Source organism: Manacus candei, unplaced genomic scaffold (assembly GCF_025592945.1).
Source record: "Manacus candei isolate 608988 ecotype Guabito, Panama unplaced genomic scaffold, ASM2559294v1 h1tg000045l, whole genome shotgun sequence".
In the NCBI taxonomy this organism is placed as follows: domain Eukaryota; kingdom Metazoa; phylum Chordata; class Aves; order Passeriformes; family Pipridae; genus Manacus; species Manacus candei.
The window spans coordinates 655,509-676,869 of NW_026138093.1; the positions used below are offsets into that span (position 1 = coordinate 655,509).

At 54.3% G+C, this 21,361-nt stretch overlaps 1 protein-coding gene and 1 pseudogene across 1 annotated transcript in view; one reads left to right on the forward strand and one right to left on the reverse strand.

The window, feature by feature from the left end:
• The window catches only part of LOC127474839 (zinc finger protein OZF-like), a 212,354-nt gene extending 207,190 nt beyond the window's left edge, over window positions 1–5,164 (reverse strand). Inside the window, exons 1-2 of the mRNA XM_051796146.1 lie at window positions 5,004–5,164; window positions 4,614–4,815 (exon numbers count right to left, since the gene is read on the reverse strand). Of these exons, the coding sequence (XP_051652106.1) occupies window positions 4,614–4,815; window positions 5,004–5,145 (344 nt within the window). The 5' untranslated portion in view covers window positions 5,146–5,164. The remainder of the gene's footprint in view (window positions 1–4,613; window positions 4,816–5,003) is intronic.
• LOC127474808 (uncharacterized) overlaps window positions 1–21,361 on the forward strand; it is a 1,366,245-nt pseudogene that overhangs the window by 555,599 nt on the left and 789,285 nt on the right.

Below are 21,361 nucleotides of genomic sequence, written 5' to 3' on the forward strand. Positions count from 1 at the left end.
GCAATTATTGAAACAATTCTATGAAAGCTAGCCAAAAGAAATAATTATTAAGTAGAGATCTGATGTAACTCACCCAGACCAACGGTCATGAGGAGATTTCTTTTGCTCAGCCTTGAGGAGTGTCCTTGGAGAGCGTCCCCACCCAAGGCAGGAATCTCCACACATCTACCCCAAGAAGGGCTGTGTCAGAAGAACCTGCCTGGATGAAAGGGGAATGGACTTCTCTAGTAGGAAGTGATTGACTGCTCCTCACAAATGTGCTACCATCAAAGAGGCCAAGAGGGTAAAGCCCCTGTGGGGTGGGGGATGATGGTTGAAATAGAGATGTGGGCAGGCCTGGCAGATTGATCCCAGCACACTCCCCAAACCCACCAAGGCAAGCTCTACGTGCTGACAATGGGGGACACAACCCCTGGATGGCAGGAGACACACCCTGTGCCTCCCAGCACTGCCCAGAACACCATCCTGGGCCTGGAAAAGCAAGTCCTGTGGAGACACGGCCCTCCAGAAACACTGGAGTTGGACAGCAGGACTCTTTTCCAAAACAACCTTGTGCACACCTGGACCAGAGAGCTCGGCGTGGAGTGGATGGATCATATTCCCTGTCAGGCACCAGCCTCTGGGAAAGCTGAATGGTAGAGTGGACTGTTCAAAACCACCTTGAAAGCAATGGGCAGTGGGACCTTCAAACCTTGGGATGTGCATTTAGCAAAAGCCACCTAGTTAGTTAATCCTGTAAGCTCAAGAGATAAAACTCCAGGTCAATTCAGTGTCTAAGATCAGCTCAAAAGAGCAGGTCCTTTAATCAGGCCCACAGGCCCAGGGGAACACACACGACGCGCCCTCCCAGGCAATGGTTCTACAGTTTTAGAAGATGGTCTGTCCAATGCCAGAACTCTCCACCCCCCAGTTCTGCCCAGTTCTGCCCCCGACACGCCCCTTGGAGAATTGGGTTTAGAGGCTTTGGGACCCCTTCTTCCTCATCTTTATCTTCTTCACAGCATGTACAGTCCTTGGAGCACCTCCAAAGTTCTGGGCTTGAAGGTTGCTTTGTCTCTTGTGGGATCTTGTTGTCCAGGCCTAGGGTGTGATGTTGTTCAATAGAGGTGTTTTTCTACAATTCTACCTTGCAAAGAAGTCTAAACAGGCTAAATGAATTTAGAAAGTTTGATATCAAATGGGGTAATAAGGTCAGGTCTGTGTAAACTACTATGCTAAAGGGTGGCATAAAATACAGCTGCAGGACTTTTGCATTAGACCTCTGATGGCCCATCAAAGCCCATCCCCCCTCTGCCAATCCTGAAAGGCAGGAAAAACCCTTTTCCCAGGCCCCTCACAGGAACTCTGCGCAGGCCCAGGAGATGTTGGGGGTTTGTGGCATGACCTGTGACACCATCCATGGATATAATAACTCATAACTTCTTGGAGTGTGGGGGTTTCCCTCCCCCACCTCCAATGGATCAAGGCCACCACTTCAACTGGTAGACATTGGAGCTGCAACTCCCAAATTCCATCTCTGGAGCCCGTGGGCGGTGACTATAGACATCTTTCCACTCTCAGCTTTGCTTTCCTTTACTCTCCCTTACCCTTATCCTGTCTTTCTTTCTTTTCCTTATGCATTTTCCCTAAATGGTTCTCTTTCTGCCATATTGCTGTAGATGAGAGATAGAGATGATAACACCCAAAATGGCAACATACCTGTTTACCTTTGAAACAAAATTGTTCTAAAATAAACCCTACTTATATGTTTTCAAACACCAATTATTCGGTATCATTTCACTCTAATCCAGCCCAAGGGATTTATTAATAAGAACCTGGGTTACCCCCCCCTTTCTGGGGTGGGTAGTAACAGACCCCTTGTAGCAGGATGTTCTACCTGGAAAAGAATCTGATGGGAGAATGCAAGCACTGCAAACTCTCTGTGGGGAGTTACTGCTGGTGCCAAGGGGTTGGTTTAGTGTTGAATTGTGCCAAACCCAGCCTGGTTCCCCAGCCTTCCAACACACATCCTGCTTTTGGAAGCAGAGTTTGACAGATCAGCTGCTCACTGGCCTGGGAATATGTGAGTGGTGATCCATCACTGGATAAGCATAAAAGCCCAGGGCCAACTTTCCTAGAGGAGATTCTTCCACAGACTTTGTTGAAGTGTGTGCAGCTTCTGCTGTGAAGCAGGGACGCCTTTTGATGGTCACTGCCCAGGGGGTAAAAGAAAGAGAGAGCTCTGCCTTGATTTATTTCTCTCAGACCCCGCCGGGCCCTCCCCGCTTCCTGCCGGGATCGGACACCGCCGGCGGCCCCGGCCCTGCCGGGCTCCATCAGCCTGAGCAATTGCTGCCAAGGAGGGGCCGGGGGCTTCCTCTTGGCCTTCGTCTCCCTGGCGCTGGGGCTCGGCTTCTACCTGCGCCAGAAGGTGAGGGGGGTCCCAGGGGGTCGTGTGTCCCCCCAGAGCGTCTGTGCCCCCCCGGGGACCCCCCACCCCGCTGTCACCCCCTTTTCTCTCCCCACAGAGCTCCTGAGCCGGCGGCGGCCGCAGCCCCTCCCCGGGGCCTCGGGCCCAGCCTGGACCCCTCCTGTCCCCGTGAGGATTTTGGGGGGTCGTGTGTCCCCCCCTCCCCTGCTGCCACTCCTGATCCCAGGAAAGCTTCCCAGTTCTCCCCAGTCCCGGTTATTGGGGGGCAGTGGGGGAGGGGGGGTGGATAACGAGGGGTGGAGCCGAGTTTGGGGGGGGCAGAACTGGCTTCGGGATGGATCGGGAATAGGGACTCCCCTGTTTCCCCCGTGTAAACCCACTCTGGGGGGGCTTTGGGAGGGCACCTGCCCCTCAGTAGGCACCCAGCTCATCCCAAAAGGTGCTGGGAACCCCTCAAAACCTTCTTAGAGATCCCCGAGGACCCCCAAACACACTCAAAGCCCACCCAGGATCCCACCCAACCCCTTTTCTGGGGGGACTTCTCTGAGCACTGGTGGTGCTGGGAGCCTCCCCAGCTGCTTTGGGCGAAGAGCTCTTAGGTGAGCTGGGGGTGGTAAGGGGGAGGTCGGTGGGAAAAGGGGGGGTTATAGGGGATAAAGGGGTAGTGGGACCCCAAACTGAGTGGGAGGGGAGTGAGACCCCCCAAAAGTGGAGGGGGGGACCATTGAGAATGATGGGAAATAAGTGGGAAAGGTCAGGAGAGTGGGGAAAGAGGAGGGTGGGACCCCCAAACTGAGCATGAGAGGGCTGGGGAGTGGGGAGATGATGTGGAAGGGGTGAGAGAGGAGGGAAAAATGGGGATTGGGACCCCCAGAGTGATCCTAATTGGGGCTGGGGATTGAGTGGACTATGAAAAAGTGGGAGGAACAGGGAGAAGGGTAAAAGAGCAGGGGTAGTGTGGTGGGATAAACGGTCCCATGGGAGCCTTTGGGCACAGGAGGGCTGGGAAAGGGGAGTGGCCCCTCTGAGCTCCCAACTTCCTGTGGGGTGCTGGGGGCTGCTGGATCCAATCTCAACCTTGGATCATGCCAACAGTTTCAGTTTAGAGGAATTACAGAAGTGTGACTGAATCACTTTGGTCCCCTAGGTTTTATTGATGGCAAATCAGATCTATTGATAAAAAGGAATTTATTTAGGGATACAAATGATCAGACAAAAGATCTTCATCAGAATTACTTAGTGCACAATATATACACTAAAACTAACAGGAGTACAGGATAAGATAGGACAGTGCTCTACACTAAAGCAATTGTTGAAGCAATTCTACTCAAGCTGGCACAAAACGAGAAATTCTTAATTAGAGAGGGATGGAACTCCCCCAGACCAACGCTGGTGGGGAGATCTCTGCTCTCAACCTCCAGCAGTGACCCTGGGGGGGGCCCCAGCCAAGACAGGAATCTCCACACACCCCCCAAGAAGGGTTCTGTTGTCAGAACCTGCCCCTGGGAAAGGGGACTGGTCCTTTGTGGTCAAAAGGGATGGACTGACAGTCACTGGACTCCAGGGGTTGCCTCAACATCAGGGGCTTCATTCGGGGTGGAAGCAGCGGCTGAAGCTCTTCCTGCAGTCGGGGCACTGGTGGGGCTTCTCTTACTGGTGGGTCCGTTGGTGTTTGGTCAAGTGAGAGCTCTGAGTGAAGCTCTTCCCACACTCCCCACACTTGTAGGGCCTCTCCCCGGTGTGGATGCGCCGATGGGTGATGAGGGTGGAGTTGTGCTTGAAGCCCTTCCCGCAGTCGGTGCAGCGGAAGGGCCTCTCATCCGTGTGCGTCCGCTCATGCCTGACGAGATTCCCGCTGGTCTGAAACCTCTTCCCACATTCCCCACACGTGTAAAGCCGTTCCCCAGTGTGGATGACTTGGTGCTTGCGAAGGGTGGAGCTGTCACTGAAGCTCTTTCCACATTCCCAACACATGTAAGGACGTTCCCCAGTGTGGATGTGCTTGTGTTTGCGAAGGGTGGAGCTGTCACTGAAGCTCTTCCCACATTCCCCACACCTGTAAGGACGTTCCCCAGTGTGGATGTGCTGGTGGGTAAGGAGGCTGGTGCTCCACCTAAAGCTCTTCCCACATTCCAAGCACCTGAAGGGTTTCTCCCTGCTGGGAGGCTGCTCAGGGACCACCAGGTCTGAGCTCCCCCTCAACCTCCGGCCGCCTTCCTGGCACAGGCTGGCTCTTTCCTCCTCAGAGCACCCTGGGCTGGCTTTGGAGCCCCTCCTGCGGGGGGATCTCCGGCCCTTTTCCTCCCCGCTGCCTTCCTGCGCCGGGGAGCCCTTCAAAACGGCCTCTCCCACCAGGGTCTCACGGGGGGATTTGTCCTCCGCGCTCTCCGTCCTCAGCTCGGGGCCTGGGGCAGGAAGCAAGAAGGACAGGCAGGGGATTTGCCTCCGGCCCACAGGGAAGGCCAAGGACATCCCCCCAACTCCGGCCCCGGCAGGACGGCGGCGCCAGCGGGGTTGTCCTGCAGCCGGGGCCATGCTGGGCTGACAGAGCCAGCACAACACCCGCCCAAAGGGACACTGACTTCCTCCTCACCTGCCTGGGGGGCCCAAGGCATCTTCCTCTTCCTCGCAGCCTCCTCCTCCATCCGCCCAAGCTTTGGGAAGGACAAATCCTGATGGGGGGGAAAACAAGGGCTGAGTGCATTGGCTTGGGGGTTCCTCCTGCCCAAGTCCATCTCTAGAACTCACCGGGCATCCTGTCACCATAAAAACCTCCAAACCATCAAGACTCAGCCCAGAAAACCCCAAATCATCGAGATCAGGCAAAAGCCTATAAGAAATAGTGAGAAGACTCCTGCCCCCCCAAACTGAAAAAAGTTGAGATTCACCTAAAAAATACTCCAAAATATGAAGATTAGCCCAAAAAAATTCTCCTAAGATTTCCCCTTCTCTGGTTTCCCCCCTCTAGGGTTCAGAGAGTCTCCCCTGTCTGGGATGCTGGGGGTTCTACCTAGAGATGCTGGGAGTGTTGGGGGTCTCAAGGGTCCCTTCTCCTCTGATTCTCGCCTTCGGGATGCTGCATTCCCAGAAATTCCCCCTCTCCAGGTTCTCCATTTTGTTGTCCTAGGGGATCCCAGGGGTCCCCACTGTCCAGGCTTCCCCTTCTCCGTGCCCCCCTCTCCAGGCTCTCAGGGCTCTCGAAGCTCCTCCCTATCTCCAGCCTCCCTCGCTCTCCAGGGATCAAGGCATGGGGACACCGAGGTACCCCCACGGCAACCCCGCTCCCGCTCTCCCCACTCCCCTCAGCCCCCCCTCCCACCCCTTTCCCATCAGCCCCCCAAACCCCGGCTCCCCCCAGCTCCCTTTGGGGGTGACCCACCCGCTCTTTTCACTTCTCTCTGTACAAAATTGCTTCCCAATATCCAACCTAAACCTCCCCTGGCACAGCTCCAGACCCAGCCCTCTTGTCCTACTGCTGCTTCCTGGCAGAACAGCCCCACCCTCACCTGGCTCCAACCTCCTGGCAGGGACTTGCAGACAGTCAGGAGGTCTCCCCTGAGCCTCCTCTTCTCCAGCCTCAACACCCCCAGCTCCCTCAGCCTCTCCTCACACCACTTGTGCTCCACTCCCTTCCCCAGCCTCGCTGCTCTTCTCTGCACCTGCTCCAGCCCCTCCAGGGCCTTCCTCAACTCAGGGGCCCAGAGCTGGACACAGCACTCCAGGGGTGGCCTCACCAGCGCTCACTCCAGCCCAACAATCCATTCCCTGCTCCTGCTGACACACTCTTCCTCACACAGGTCCCTGGTTCTGCAGCAGCTGCAGATGCTCAAGGGGCAGCAGGACCATGTCAGGGTCCTGGGGGGGCCTGGGAGGCTTTGGGGTCCGGGAGGGTCTTGGGGGAGCTGGGGAGGGGCTTTTGGGATTGGGGGTACAAACCAACACAGACCAGGACAGACCAGTTCAGACCAGTACTTCCTCACTGCTCCCCAAATCTCTCCTGGAGCTTGACCACCTTGTCCTGGGACACCTGTGCCCCCCCCCAGTGCCCTCCCAGTACAGCCCAGTGCCCCCAGTACAGCCCACTGTGTTCCTGTCCCCCCACCCCCCCCTTGAGTCCAAAGTAAAGGGAGAAGGGAAAAAACCTGCTGGTGGGAGAGCTGTTGCAGTCTGGTCAAAAGTGGTGATTGCAGTCCAGTTGAGGGTGGTGGTCTCAGTCTGGTTGAGAGCGATGAGCTGCAGTCTTCCTCTCCTCTGGATCCCAGGAGTGGTAGAAATGTTCTGAAACTCCAGGTTTATAAATTCTCCAGTTCAGGCAGGAATGGTCAATCTTTCCCTCAGAGCGGGGAATTCCATAAAAGGAATGGTCAATCCTTCCCTCAGAGTGGGGAATTCCATAAAAGGAATGGTCAATCCTTCCCTCAGAGTGGGGAATTCCATAAAAGGGTATGAGGATGCTCAGAGCAGGGAATTCCATAAAAGGGTATGAGGACAGGAACATCCCCCCACAGGCAGGCCCTCCCCCCCCCTTGACAAGAGTTTCTGGGAAATGGCATGGAGGGCCATAGAATACACAGGTTTGGGCTATACCTATCCAGTGATGAATCGGTCCCAGTTGTTCTAACTAGGACACCACTGCTCTAATTCCAAGCCAGAAAAAGCCCAAACCCAGAACTCCAGACTCTTATTTGTCCTCCAATGCCCACCCCAATCCCAAACCTGTATTACCAGTATGAAAAGCCAAGCTTTAATCCTAACCCAGCCTAAAAATCTCTTCCCCTAATTATGAACCAGACACTGCCAGCAGAACAACAAACCTCCCAAAGTTCTGCCTAATCCCCACCCTGAGCTCTAAACCCCAAGCCCTGATCATTAAGCACCCCCACAGCCCTTGGGAGCAGGGCAAGGACCTGGAGGGCCCAGAGCAGGCCCAGGGGGTTGGCAGAGGAATGGGAGGTGACCTGGATCTGCTCAGCTCTGCAGTGACCCCCAGGAGAAGGGCCTGGGCTCTGGCAGGGATGTCCTGTGGCACAGGGGCTCAGGATCCAAGTTCAGAAGGCCAAGTGCACATGGCAACAGCCAGAGCTGGTGCAGAGACATCAGGGAGGGTCTAGAAATGCTGCTGGGAGGGGGTGGGAAAGCAGGAGGGGTGTGTGCAGCCTGCAAGGCCAGAGCAGCAGCAGGGCCAGGGCAGGACAGCCTGCAGGAGAGATGGCCAAGGGCTCTGGCAGGGCTGCAAGGCCCAAAGGCACCCAGGCCATTGTCCCCTTGCCTCTGGCAGCTGCCTCTGCCACTCAGGCCACCACAAGACACTTTCCTGGCAGGTTCTGCACTTGGGTTCTGCCTCGCCCCTCCCTCAGGAGCCTGGCAGGGGTTGCCCAGGTTTGGGCCTTTGTTGTTCCTCCCCCTCCCATCCCAGTGCCCCCCAAACAGCCCTGAGCCAGCCGGGAGGGACAGGATCTGCTGGGCCAGGGCCTGGGGCTCAGGCCTTGGCCTTTGTGCTCCACAAAACCAAGGCAGGCTTTGCTCAGCATTGCAGGGGCCTGCCCAGAGCCTTGGTCTGCCTGCACTCCTGGCCTCCAAGGAGCTGCTCCAAGGAGTCCCTGGGGAGGCTTTGGCAGTGCCTGCCCTCAGTGGGGCCCAGCAATGCTTCAAGGCACTTGCACTTTGGCTTCTGACTTCTTCAGCAGCTGCTTCAATCTTCTCTCAGTACCTCAGGATCATGGGCTGGGCTGCAAACACACCGTGGGGCTCATTAAATTCCAGAAATCCCTCAGGATCTCTTTGTCTTCCTTTAATTGTCTTCAAGGCAATTTCAAAACAAGTCTTCATGGTTTCTATTTTTTTTTAATTCAATGATGGGTAATTTTTTAGTTCAGAGGAGAGGTGATAGAGGTGTTCTCCAAGTGATCTTGATGCTGAATGTCTCCTCAGGAGATCCAGACTGACTCTGTATGATCATTCTTGCTCCTCACCCCCCAATCTTACCAGTTCTGACATGATCCATTTTGGACTGACAGTTGATGCAGCTCCAAACACACTGTGGGACCCATTAAAACATTGAAAAACAAATTAATTTTCTTTCTTTAATTCTCTTCAAGTCTTCAAGACATCAACAACTAATTAGAATTGTTTTGTAGTTTAGTTAAGGAGGAATATTTTAAAGTGAAAGTCACAAAAAATACATATTTTTTGATGAAAGGGAATGATTTACACAGAGCCTTGGGATGCAAGAGGGTCAGGGCACAAAGGATTTGGATCCAAAGATAAGGGGGCAAAAGACATTAGTAGCATTTAATTTTTGAACAATTTAACAGTTTTCAAGTGATTCAATATAATTTGCTAAAATTTCCACAGTGACTGAATTATAGATTCACAAGAACAACATTCACCCCACAGTCAATTCACACCCACACCCAGGCAGAGATGTGTGGACACATCAATAGCTGGGTGCGCAAAGGTCCCTCTCCCAAATTCTCCTTCTTGTCAGGGAAACACTCCCCCAAATGCCTTTGTGTTTGCCAACAGACAAGGGTCACAGCTGGAGGAGTGTTTGTGGAGGGGGATCAGAATTGTCCTGGGCATCAGCGAGGGTCTTTGGAGTGTTGCAAACTGGAGGGTTCCCGAGCTGGGAGAGGCTGCCAGAGGTGTCCCAGTGAGAGGGAGGTGCTGGGGAGCTGCCAGGGCCTCCCTCAACCCCGCTGGCTGTGGGCTCCCAAGGTGACTGGCTTCAGCTATCTGCTGAATTTCCATCCTGGTGTCAGGAATGACTGGAGTTTCCAAACTATTTGGGAACTGGATCCAAACTGTTCCATTTGGGTTACAGGTCAGGTAGGGAATGTTCCAAGATTTTCAGGGGATGACTGATTATCCTGTGTTCCCCAACTGCTCTTACACCCATCCCAGTCAGCTGGATGGTTCATTGACAATGTGTCCCGAGGGGCGGCTCCTCCGATGCCATAGAAACCCCTCCCCTGGATTAGGAAACCTTTGGAATTCAGGAGGTGTCCCAGTGGAGCATGAAAATGAACAGCAGTTTTCCCAAAGCCCAGCCCCAAGCAGAACAAAGCCAGGCCCCATCAGTGTCAGAGCAAAGGTCCCCCATGGCTGTGTCCCTGTGGCCGCTGAGGCGGCAGCGCAGGCCCGAGGCGGTGCCGGGTCCCGGTGCAGCCGGGGCAGAGCGGCGGCTGCGCGAGCGGCAACCCCGGCGGTGAGTGCGGCAGCCCCGTGGGAGCGGCGGTTCCGGGCACAGACGCCGGCGGCAGCCGCTGTGGCTCCTGGAACCCAGTGGCCATTGGGACACTGCAGGGCCTGCTGGAATCCAGGGGCCGCTGGGACACTGGGGAGCCTCTTGGAGCCAAGGGAACCCTGGGATGTTTTGGAACATCCTGGAATCAAGGAGCCGTTGTGACACTGCAGGGCCCCATGGAACCAAAGAAACCCTGAGAGTTTTTGCAACCTCATGGAATCAATGGGCTGTTTCTGGCAGGATGCTCTGCTTTGATAATACCTAAAAAATTGTCAGAGATTGCAAACAATGCACACCCTCTGTGATGAGTTACTGCTGGTGCCAAGGTGCTGTTTTTAATGTTTAATTATGCTAAACCTAAATGGTTCCTGAAACTTCAAACACACATCCTGCTTTTTGAAGCAGGATTTGACAGATGAGCTGTTCCCTGACCTGCAAATATGTCTGGCAGTCAAATCCTTGATAACTATAAAAGCCCCGTCCAACTGTCATGTGTCAGATTCTTCCACAGACTTCCTTGAAGTGTGTGGAGTTTCTGCCATGAAGCAGGGACAGCTCTTCATGGTCATTCCCCAGTGGTTGGGTGGAAGAAAAAGAATTACCCCCTGTCGTTGTGTGATGAGTTACCCCAATCTCTGCTTCAGGATTGTTTCTTTTTGCTGGCTTTGATCCAATTGCTTTATAGAATGGCTTTGATAGACTACAATGCCCTATCTTACAATATACTGCTAGGAGTTTTTGACTTTTATACTGTGCAGGAAATAATTCTCTTTAAAGTCTTTTTTCTGTTCATTGTCTGATCAATTGTCTAATCATTTGCCATAATAAATCATTCATTTTATAGATATATTTCTGATTTGCCATCACAAAAACCTGCAGGACAAAGTGATTGAATCACACCTTTATAATTCCTTCTATTGAAACAAAACTCTGAGCCTGAGATTGGATCCAGCCACGCCAGGCTCCTCTCTGAGAAGGAATTTAGAAAGCAGGGGGGTCCTTTCTGCACCTCGTAGCTCAGCGAGACGGCTTCTGCCATCAACTTTGTCTAAGCCTTCCACCCCCCAGCCCCAAACCGTGACACATGGGCATGTCTTGTCCATGCAGTGCAAACATGGACTCCTGAGCTGGTCATTTGCTGTCCCTCCTTGGAGGGAAGAACAAGCCCAATGGCCTGGGGTGAGAGGCCAGTGCTGGGAGCGGCGCTGGCTGTGCCAGGGCACTGCTGGGTGCCCCCACCCTGAGCACTCCCATCCTTGTGCTGGTCACTGCTGTTTTCCTCTGCAGGGCGTTGTGCTGGGCACATCCTGGAGAGCAAAGTGGAAAGCAGATGGAAGCTTAGAGGCCCTGGCCTGAGGAGATGCCCCTGCAGGATGGCAGTGCTGCTGCAGAGGTCAGCTCTGTGCCAGCAGTGCCCGTGGCTGTCCCTGCCTGCAGTCCCTGGACAGTCCTGCAGCAGGACTGGCACCGACTGCCAGAGCACTGAGGCCTCCAACAACACAGGGCTCTGCAGGACAGTGTGGAAGAGAAGGAAGAGGAGGCCCCTCAGGAGAAGGGCTGCTGCTCCCTGGCAGTGCTGCTCTGCTGGGACTCTTTTCTGGCCCAGCTCTGCACAGAGGCACCGACCCTGCAGCTGCAGAGAAGTCAGAGAGGAAAGATGTCAGGCAAACAAGCCAATGCAGAGTTCTTTATTTGGTATTTAAGCAGACAGTGAGTACAAGTCCCAGTTTGTACAGCTTCTAGGCCAGGCTAGAAAGGCTTACACTGAATTGAAAATGGTGTTTATATATATATAAATATATATATATCTTTATATATACATTTATAAGGATTTTTTGGTGTGAACAACTTATCACAAAAATAACACTCCTACCAGGAGCAAAAAATAGAGAAGATATGGTGGGTGTTAATGAAGCACAAACACAACTGGCCTTTAATGAGGTCCATAACATGCAGAAGAAGGAGAGTTTATTGCTTCTGAAAAACACCCAGTTATGAGTTTCTTCAGGGCATCCTTGAGCTCCTTGTTCCTGAGGCTGTAGATGAGAGGGTTCAGTGCTGGAGGCACCACCGAGTACAGAACTGACACAATCATATCTAGGGATGGGGAGGAAATAGAAAGGGGCTTCAGGTGTTCAACTGTGCCAGTGCTGACGGACAGTGAGACCACAGCCAGGTGAGGGAGGCACGTGGAAAAGGCTTTGTGCCTTCGCTGTTGAGAGGGGATCCTCAGCACAGCCCTGAAGATCTGCACATAGGAGAAAATAATGAAAACAAAACAACCAAATGCTAAACATGCACTAAACACAAGAAAACAAATTTCCCTGAGGTAGCCTGAGTGTGAGCAGGAGAGCTTGAGGATGTGTGGGAGTTCACAGAAGAACTGGCCCAGGGCATTGCCCTGGCACAGGGGCAGGGAAAATGTATTGGCTGTGTGCAGCAGAGCATTGAGAAATGCAGTGGCCCAGGCAGCTGCTGCCATGTGGGCACAAGCTCTGCTGCCCAGGAGGGTCCCGTAGTGCAGGGGTTTGCAGATGGCAACGTAGCGGTCGTAGCACATGATGGTGAGGAGGAAATACTCTGCTGAGATGTAGAAGACAAAGAAAAAGGCCTGTGCAGCACATCCTGTGTAGGAGATGGTTGTGGTGTCCCAGAGGGAATTGTGCATGGCTTTGGGGACAGTGGTGCAGATGCAGCCCAGGTCTGTGAGGGAGAGGTTGAGCAGGAAGAAGCCCATGGGGGTGTGCAGGTGGTGGTCACAGGCTACGGCGCTGAGGATGAGGCCGTTGGCCAGGAGGGCAGCCAGGGAGATGGCCAGGAAGAGCCAGAAGTGCAGGAGCTGCAGCTCCCGCCTGTCTGAGAATGCCAGGAGGAGGAACTGGGTGAGGGAGCTGCTGTTGGGCATTTGTTGCCTCTAGATGTGGAGCACTGTTTAAGTAGGAAATAACAGTTATAAGTTAGGGCAGAACATTCTGAGAAAAATCAAAGCCGCTTTCCAACACCCCTCTCACTGCTCCGTTGGTTTTCCATTCCTAGGAGTCTCTCCTTCAGCTCCATGGCTGGAGCCCTGCTCAGGGCTCACTACATCTTTTGTGAGGAGCAGACCCTCTGCCCACTGGCTGTGAGGGGTCAGCCCTGCTCTGCACTGGTGGGGTCATGGGCATGGTGGGCACAGGGACCCCTCCTGGTGTTCAGCTGTGTCAGATGAAACTGCTCCCAGTGCAAAAGGGCCCCGTCAGCATCTGCACTCCCAAAAAGAACTAAGAAAGAAGGTGGCAGTTTCAGAAGTTTGGGTTTGGTTATTTTAGACTTCCCTCATCTCTCATGAGGAGTGTTCCTGGATGTCAGAACCCCTCAGAAATTCTGATGCACTCAGGGAGAACAGAGCAGGTCCTACCAGGCAGGAGGATTGTCTGGGGCTTTGTGCAGAGTGAGGGGAGCTGGTCTGTCCCTCTCTCTTGTTCCCAACTGCCCTGGCTTTGCTTCTTCCTGAGATGGAGATTGATCACACTCCCTTTTTGGTCTGAAAAGCCACCAGACACTGTTGAGAGCAGAGGGATCCATCCCAGACCCCTCAATGTGTCAGCCTGTCTCAAGGTCTCAGCACCCCACTTGGAGCCAAGGACACCCATGGCTCATCTCCCCAGTCCAACAGCATCTCCTGGCATGGGCACAGCATCTCTACCCCTCTCCACTGGGGCTTTCAGAGAACACAGCTGTGCTGAGAGGATGATTTGCATTCTCCAGGGCAGCTCCCAGCTTGGAAGGACACCTCAGAAAAGAGCCAAGTGTCCTAATGACGGGGTCTGATTGAGGGAAAAAGAGCTCCTGACCCAGGCCCACAGACTTCACTGCCCACACCCCACAGGGCAGAGGACAATGGGAATGTCTCATTCCCAGGGACACTCCTGCCATAGGGGAATCCCAGGATCAGTGTTGGACTGTGTAGTTTGAACTCCCCTCCCAGTGAGTCTGACTGAGAGAAGGAGGGAACAACCTCAGGACCAGGGGCAAGCTGAGAACCAAGGAAATGCACAGGGAGGGTCCAGCTGGGAGATGCCAGGGCAGAGCCCACTGGGCACTCAGGGCAGCGTCACCCTGAGCCAGCTGGGCCACCTCCCAGACACCAACAGTGCCAGCAAGTTGTTCTAAGCCCTGGGTAGCTCCTCAGAGTTCCCTCTGCAACTCAAACCAGCAGGCATGTGGCTTGAGAGCTTGAGAGAAATCCCTCCTTGGACCTTCCCCTTGAAGTATCCCCTGGAAAATATCCTGGGGTGCTCTGGTTCTGTGAGCAGCCCTGACCCATGAAACTCTCACTCAATAGCAGAAGAAACCTGCCCTGCCCTGCCAGGCTTTGCTCTTTCCACCCCCAGCCTCTGCCCAGCCCTGAGGGAGCTCCCCAGCCCGGCTGAGAGCTGCCCCTGGCAGTGGCAGAGCTCCTGCCCTGGCACAGCCCTGGGCTGCAGGACCCTGCTCTGCAGGACAGCTTGGGGCAGCCTGGGTGGCACAGCCCAGCTTCACAACCCTCATCCATCCCTGGGAGAAGGGAACCCTGCTGGGATGTGCCTGGGATGGTTCAGCAGGGAGTGGGATGTGCCAGCATTAGGAGATCTTTGCACCAACTGCAGACACATTGCCCTTCATGCTGACTCACCGTGAGGGAGCCTGGAAAGATTCCTCCTCCAGTGGATCTTCCTCTCGACTTCCCTCCCAGCCCAGGCTGTGTGTAACCTCTCTCTGCCTTGCTTTTGTGCTCTGGGTGCTGCAGGCAGTGCCCTCAGCCCTGCTGGGCTGTGCAGAGGAGCTGCTCACCAGCAGAGCTGTCTCTTTGAAGCTCTTCTTGCTTGCCAGGAGCTCCCTGTGTGCCAGGAGCCCGGCCCAGCTCAGCAGCACAGCAACAGCCCCAGGCATTTCATGACCCTCAGGGGGATTGGTGTTGTTTACATGAGACTCAGTCCCTGAGAGGAAGTTCAAACAACTTCTCAAGAACTCAAAATGAGAATGAAACACTAAAGTTTCTTGTACTGTTAATGGGTCCCACTGAGGGACACGACTGAGAACGTGTCCCCAGGTTCCAGTTAGAGCAGAAAACTGCAGAGAGTGGTGACAAGGATGGACAAGCAAGGGAAAGATGGCTCTGATGCTGAATAAACCTTGACTTGTTTCTTTAATCCAAAGGGCCAAGCCCTGACCCCCAGCCCCTGGGAAGGTTGATCCTGTCCCTGCCTCCTTCCTCAGGGCTCTTCCTGGGGCACTGGCATGTGGGATGTGCAATGCCAAGGGCAGGACCATGGGGTGGCACCTGCCAGGCTGCTGAGCAGGGACAAGGAGGCCACGAGGCCCCAGGGCTGCAAGGGGCACTCCCCTCCTCCTGGCATCAGGGGCACAGACAGCAGCCCTGGCCAAAGGCCTGCAGAAGGTGGCTCTGTCAGGGCCTTTCAGCTTCTCCCCCTCCCTGTCTCCTCTCCAGCCCAGGCTGTCCTATGGTGTCCATGCCCTGCCCCTTTTCCCTGCAGGCTGTCGTCACCCCCCCGGCTGCCCCACCTGGCTGGCACCTTCCTGCACTGACATCTCTGCGTCCTCCCTGGCTCTTCCTGCACACACAAAGCCTTGGGCTCATCCAGACTCCTCCTGGGTGACGTGTTGCAGCACAGCGTTTTCCATGGTGTGAAATTCCTTTTTCCCCATGTCCACTTGGGACGTCCTCAGCTGCACTTGGCATTAATTCTTTCTTTCTCATGCTCTTTTCTGCTATCACAGAAGGATCCACCATCTCTAAATCAATCCTTCAAGCCCTCTCAGGTCTGTCCTCTACTGTCCTCAGTCTCCACACCATTGAGGCCACAGCTCCTTAGCCCCTCTCTTCTGCTCATGTGCTTGAGACCTTTAAAGCCCATCTTGGGAGATCTCTGGGCACTCACTAATTTTTGCAGATGAAAATGTCGTACTCATAGTCTAAGGAAAGCACAGTTACCATGACAACCACCATACATTCCCATTGCTATGGTGAGTTACCTTGGAAATAGAATACATTCTCATTGCTGTGGTCAGTTACCATGGTAACTATCATACATTCCCATTGCTACAGTCTGTTACCGTGGCAATGATCATACTTCCCACTGCTACAGTCAGTTACCATGGCAAACAGCATACATTCCTATTGCTACAATCGGTGACCATGGCAACAATCACACATTCCCATTCCTCCCGTCAGTTACCATGGCAAAAAGCATACATTCCCATTGCTATGCTGAGTTACCATCATACATTTCCCATCACTATGGTCGGTTTCCATGGCAACCATCACACTTCCCATTCTTAGTGTGAGTTACCATGGCAACCATCATACATTCCCATTGTCATGGTCAGTTACCATGGCAACCATCATACAGTCTCATTGCTATGGTCAGTTACCATGGTAACCACCGTACATTCCTGTTGCTACAGTCAGTTACCATGGCAACCACCGTACATTCCCGTTGCTACAGTCAGTTACCATGGCAACCAGCATACATTCCCACTGGTACAGTCGGTGACCATTGCAGCCATCACACGTTGCCATTGCTATGGCCAGTTACCATGGCAACAATCATACAGTCTCATTGCCACAGTCAGTTACCATGCCAACCATCATACGTTCCTGTTGCGACAGTTGGTTACCATGGCAACCAATATACATTCCCGTTTCTACAGTCAGTTACCATGGCAATCATCACACATCTCCATTACTACGGACGGTTACCATGGCAACTGTCATACATTCCCATTGCTACAGTCGTTTACCATGGCAACTGTTATACTTCCCACTGTTGTGGTCTGTTACCATGGCAACCAGCATATATTCCCATTGCCATGGTCAGTTACCAGATTAACCATCATTCAGTCTCATTGCTATGGTTGTTTACTATGGTAACAAGCATACATTCCTGTTGCTACAGTCGGTTACCATGGCAACCATCAAACATGGCCATTATTAAAGTCGGTTATCATGGCAACCATCACACAGTCGTGTTGCTACAGTTGGTTACCATGGCAACCAGCATACATTCCTGTTGCTATGGTCAGTTACCATGGCAAACATTGTACATTCCGTTTCTACAGTCAGTTACGATGGCAACCATTAAACACTCCCATCACTACAGTTGGTTACCATGCCAACCATCACACATTTCCATTGCGACGGTCAGTTTCCATGGCAACCAGCATACTGCCCACTGATAAAGTTGGTTACTATGGCAACCATCATACAGTCCTATTACTTTGGTCGGTTACCATGGCAACCATCATACATTCCCATTGCCACAGTCAGTTACCATGGCAACCATTATACATTCCTGTTGCTACTGTTGCTTACCATGGCAACCATCATACATTCCCATTGCTATGCTCAGTTACCATGGCAACCATGATACATTCCCATCACTATGGTTTGTTACCATGGCAACCATCATACATTTCCACTGCTACAGTCAATTACCATGGCAACCAGCATACATTCCCGTTGTTATAGTCTGTTACCAAGGCAACTGTTATACTTTCCACTGCTACGGTCTGTTACCATGGCAACCAGCATACATTCCCATTGCTACAGTCAGTAACCACGGCAATCATCAAACACTCCCATCACTTCAGTTGGTTTCCATGGCAACCACCCAACAGTTGTGTTGCTACAATCGGTTGCCATGGCAACCACCACACATTTCCATTGCACAGTCAGTTACCATGGCAACCATCATACATTCCCATTGTTCTGGTCAGTTACCATGGCAACCATCATACAGTCCCGTTGCTATGGTCGGTTACCATGGAAACCATCATACATTCCCATTGCTTTGGTTGGTTGCCATGGCAACCATCATACATTCTCGTTGCCATGGTCAGTTACCATGGCAACCATTACACATTTCCATTGAGATGGTCAGTTACCATGGCAACCATCATACATTCCCTTTGCTATGGTCAGTTACCATGGCAACCTCTTGGTTTTTCTTGGACAGAAGCAGATGCAGATGAGCCTCCCTGTTGTCCACCAACCTGCCAGCTGTGCTCTAAAGGCCTGTGGCCCAAGGGGTGTCTTCACCAAGACTCTGCACAAACCTCTGGCACTCTTTGCATCCTGTCGTGAGGCCTTTCCAGTGAATTCCAGGGTTATCAAAGCCAACTGGAATGGGATCTTTGTCTCACTCCACAAGGTCACCCAAACCAGTCTCTCCTCTGACCCTCACCCACAAAAGTTCACCCAAGTTGTTCATCCCCTAGAGCAGCTCCACAGCTCCAAGAAGCTCCTTCCCGCTGAAGACACCTCTCCCCTGCTCTTTCTCTCCTGTGTCTCCTTGGCCTTCTCTCCCAACCCATCACAGCACCAAAACCTGGGAACTGTCTCAGCAGGCCTGGGCTGGTATTGCCTGCAAGTGGAATGAAGAGAGACTTGGGGCTGCAGCTCCTCCTGCCTGTGCCCCACACGCAGGGCATTGGGGCCTGTCTGGCTGCAGCCCCTCAGTGGGGGCACCGGGGTAAGAGCAGACTTGCAGTGGGGAAAGCTGCTCTGAAAGCCCCGAGAGCTGGGGTGTGCAGAGGCTTTGCTGACAATGGCCTTGGGGGTGGACGTGCTGGGACTCAGGCCCAGGGGGAAAATCCCAGGCCTGATCCCTGAGGAGATCAGCACATGCTGCTGAAATGCTGGGGGAGAGAAGAGCCAGCAGGGTGAGGAAACAAGTGTGGACAGCCTGGGCTGATGGGATTTGGACTCGTGCCTGGCCCGGCCTTGGCTGGGCAGAGAAGGGACAGCCTTTGTGTCCCTGCAGGGCTGGGATTCACTCCCTGCCCCAAAGGCCCCCAGTGTGTCTGGGAAGCCCTGGGTGGTGCCTGTCACACAACTGCTGAGAATGGGGAGAGGGTTCCTGCACAGGCCCTGTGCTGTCCATGGCAGCTGCTGCACTTGTGCTGCAGAGCCCTGGCACCTCCCCTGGCACTACAGGCCCCTCTTTGGCTGTTCAATCCAGGCTCAGCTGCCCTGAATTAGGTTCAGCAGTGAAGGGATGTCCAGGAGACAACTGCCACTGTACTCTGAGGACATGTAGAAAATACCCTGATAAAGAACAGGAGAGAGACCTCTCTCCCTGTGCCACCTAACTCCATTTGGTCACCTGAACACCTCTAGGGGCTGCCCTGGACAGAAGGAACAGTGACAGGTTCCCCTGTCCTACATGTGGGCCCCTTCTGCCACTGAAGTTGGCCAAGGCAATGTCCCAGCAGCCTCCAAGAAGATCCCACAGCTGCTGCCCTGTCCCTAGGAACTGCTCCACTGGAGCCTGCAGTTCCCAGCAGGAATCTCGGTCACCTCTGGCCCCTCAGGAGGAACCAGGGGTTTGTGTCCCAGCAGGTCACTCCTGGCTTTGGTCTTCCTTCATTGCCATGGGAGCTGGGACAAGGAGTCACCTGCAGGGGCCTGTTTTGGGCCCACTGAAGTGGGGCAGGAGGAATCCCAGCCCATGGGGGTTGTGGAGGGAGCTGAGTGTCCTTCTGGCCCCAGGTCTGCAGAGCCACAAGGAGACACCTCTGTTGACTCAGCTGAGTCCCTTCCCTCAGTGCAGGTGAAGGAGATCCCTCCTGGGCACTGTCTGGGTTTCCTGTCTAATGATGGGACATGAAAAGGGGAGTCTTGGACTTAACTCTGTGTCTTTTTGGAGAAATGACAGTGCTGAAAGAAGTGTCTGTGCCCAGCTGAGAGAAGGCACATCATTATTTCCTTCAGCTGTGTGCCAGCAGGTTCCCCTGGAGCCCCAGGGAGAGCTGGAGAGAGCCCAGAGGGGCAGAGAAAGGGCTGCCTGGGGCTGTTGCTGTGCTGCTGAGCTGGGCCGGGCTCCTGGCACACAGGGAGCTCCTGACAACCAAGAGAAGCTCCAAAGAGACAGCTCTGCTGGTGAGCAGCTCCTCTGCACAGCCCAGCAGGGCTGAGGGCACTGCCTGCAGCACCCAGGGCACAGGAGAGAAGGCAGAGAGATGAGAGGCAGCCTGGGCTGGGAGGTGACTGAGCTCTTACTTGCGGGATAAACCTTCTAAGGATTTGAATGAAGAATTCTCTGGCTGTAGAAATATTAAACTTGCCTTCCTGGAGACATCTCCTAAAACTGGCACATCCCTCAGCTTCCAGGATCTTTCAGCAGGACTCTCCCAGTTGCTGCAGTGCAGAGGAAGTGGCCACATGGCAGAGCAGGGCAGGAGCTGCAGGCAGCAAGGGCAGAGAGGAGAAGTGAGCAGGAGGTTCAAGGGATCCTGGGGTGGGAGGACAGGGCAGAGCTGCTCAGGGCAGGAACCTTGCCAGCCCTTTGCCACGGTCAGGCTGTGGCTGCAGAGCAGTGCAGGTGAGTTCCTGCAAGTGCCTCTCCCAGCTGCCAAATGGCAGCAGTGGCAGGAGCTGTCAGGATGGCTCTGCTGGATTTGCTGGGGTGCAGCAGGAGAAGCTGCTGCAGAGCAGGACTTGCTGCTGCCCCCTCAGAGGCCCAGGGCCAGAAGGTTCCCTGTGCCAGGGCTGGCTGTGGGGTGGGAAGGTGGGGGTGCAGCCAGGGGTGCCCAGGGCTGTGGGACAGAGCAGGGTCCTGCCCCCAGGGCTCTGTGTGCTGGGGCAGGGACTCTGCTGCCTGCCAGGGTCAGCTCTCAGCCCGGCCAAGGAGCTGCCATGGGGCTGGGGGAGAAGGGGTGGGTGGAAGGAGTGACCCCTCAGGGCAGGGCAGGGCTGGGCAGGGCCCTTCAGCTGCAGGCTCAGGGCTCCTCACAGCTTCAGCTCCACCTCCTCCATTTCCAGGGGCCCTTCTCAGGAAGCACATCCCCCCAGAACACCTTCCCCTTCCCAGCCACCGCAGGCTGTCTGGGATCTGCTCTGCAGCCCCTGCCCAGGCAGAGCTGCCCCTGGGCACTGGGCTGGGGATGGCTCTGGCAGCACTGGCAGGGAGCTGAGCTGGGCACAGGCAGGGGCTGCTGGCAGGAACAGCTCCTCACCCAGAGACAGGCAGGCAGGGAGAGGCAGCTGCTGCCACAAGGGCTGGGCAGGGGGATGGGGGCCCCTCCCTGCTGTCCCTGTGGCACAGACCCCTTCCCTGAGCAGCTCCTGCCTGGGCTCCTTTCCCAGCCTAAGCAGAGCCTGTGCCCTCAGGCCCACGGGGGCTGGGCTGTGCATTGCCCTGCAGCAGCCAGAGCCCAGGCAAGGACAGGGCCCTGATTTCCAGTTGTCTCTCTGTGTCCCTCCTCCCTTGGCAGCAGCACTGTGCATTTCACTGCCATCCCCTGCTGCCTGGGCTCTCCTTGTTCTCACCAGTGGGTTTTCTGAGCCAGTGTGTGGGGTTTGAGGGGTGCACAGATTCCTGTCCAGACACAACCCCTTTGGGTGCTGCTGTGGGGATGTGTCTGTGGGAGCCAAGTGCCCAAGTGCCCTCCAGGCACCTTCAGGGTCTTCAGCTGTTTGCCTGGGTGTCCTGCAGGGCTGCAGGTGCCCTCTAGAAGGGCACAGCTCTGCCATAGGATCTCTGTGCTGCACAGGATCCCCATGGAGAAAACTCCTCAGTGCTAAATCCATGGAAATGCTCTGGGCAGCTGCACTTGGGAGCTGCAATGATCCCTGTGTGTGGCAGTCTGGGAGGAGAAAGATGAGATCCTAATCAGGCATCCTGAGGAAAGGCAAGGATTCTGTCAATGTGCTCTTTGAACCA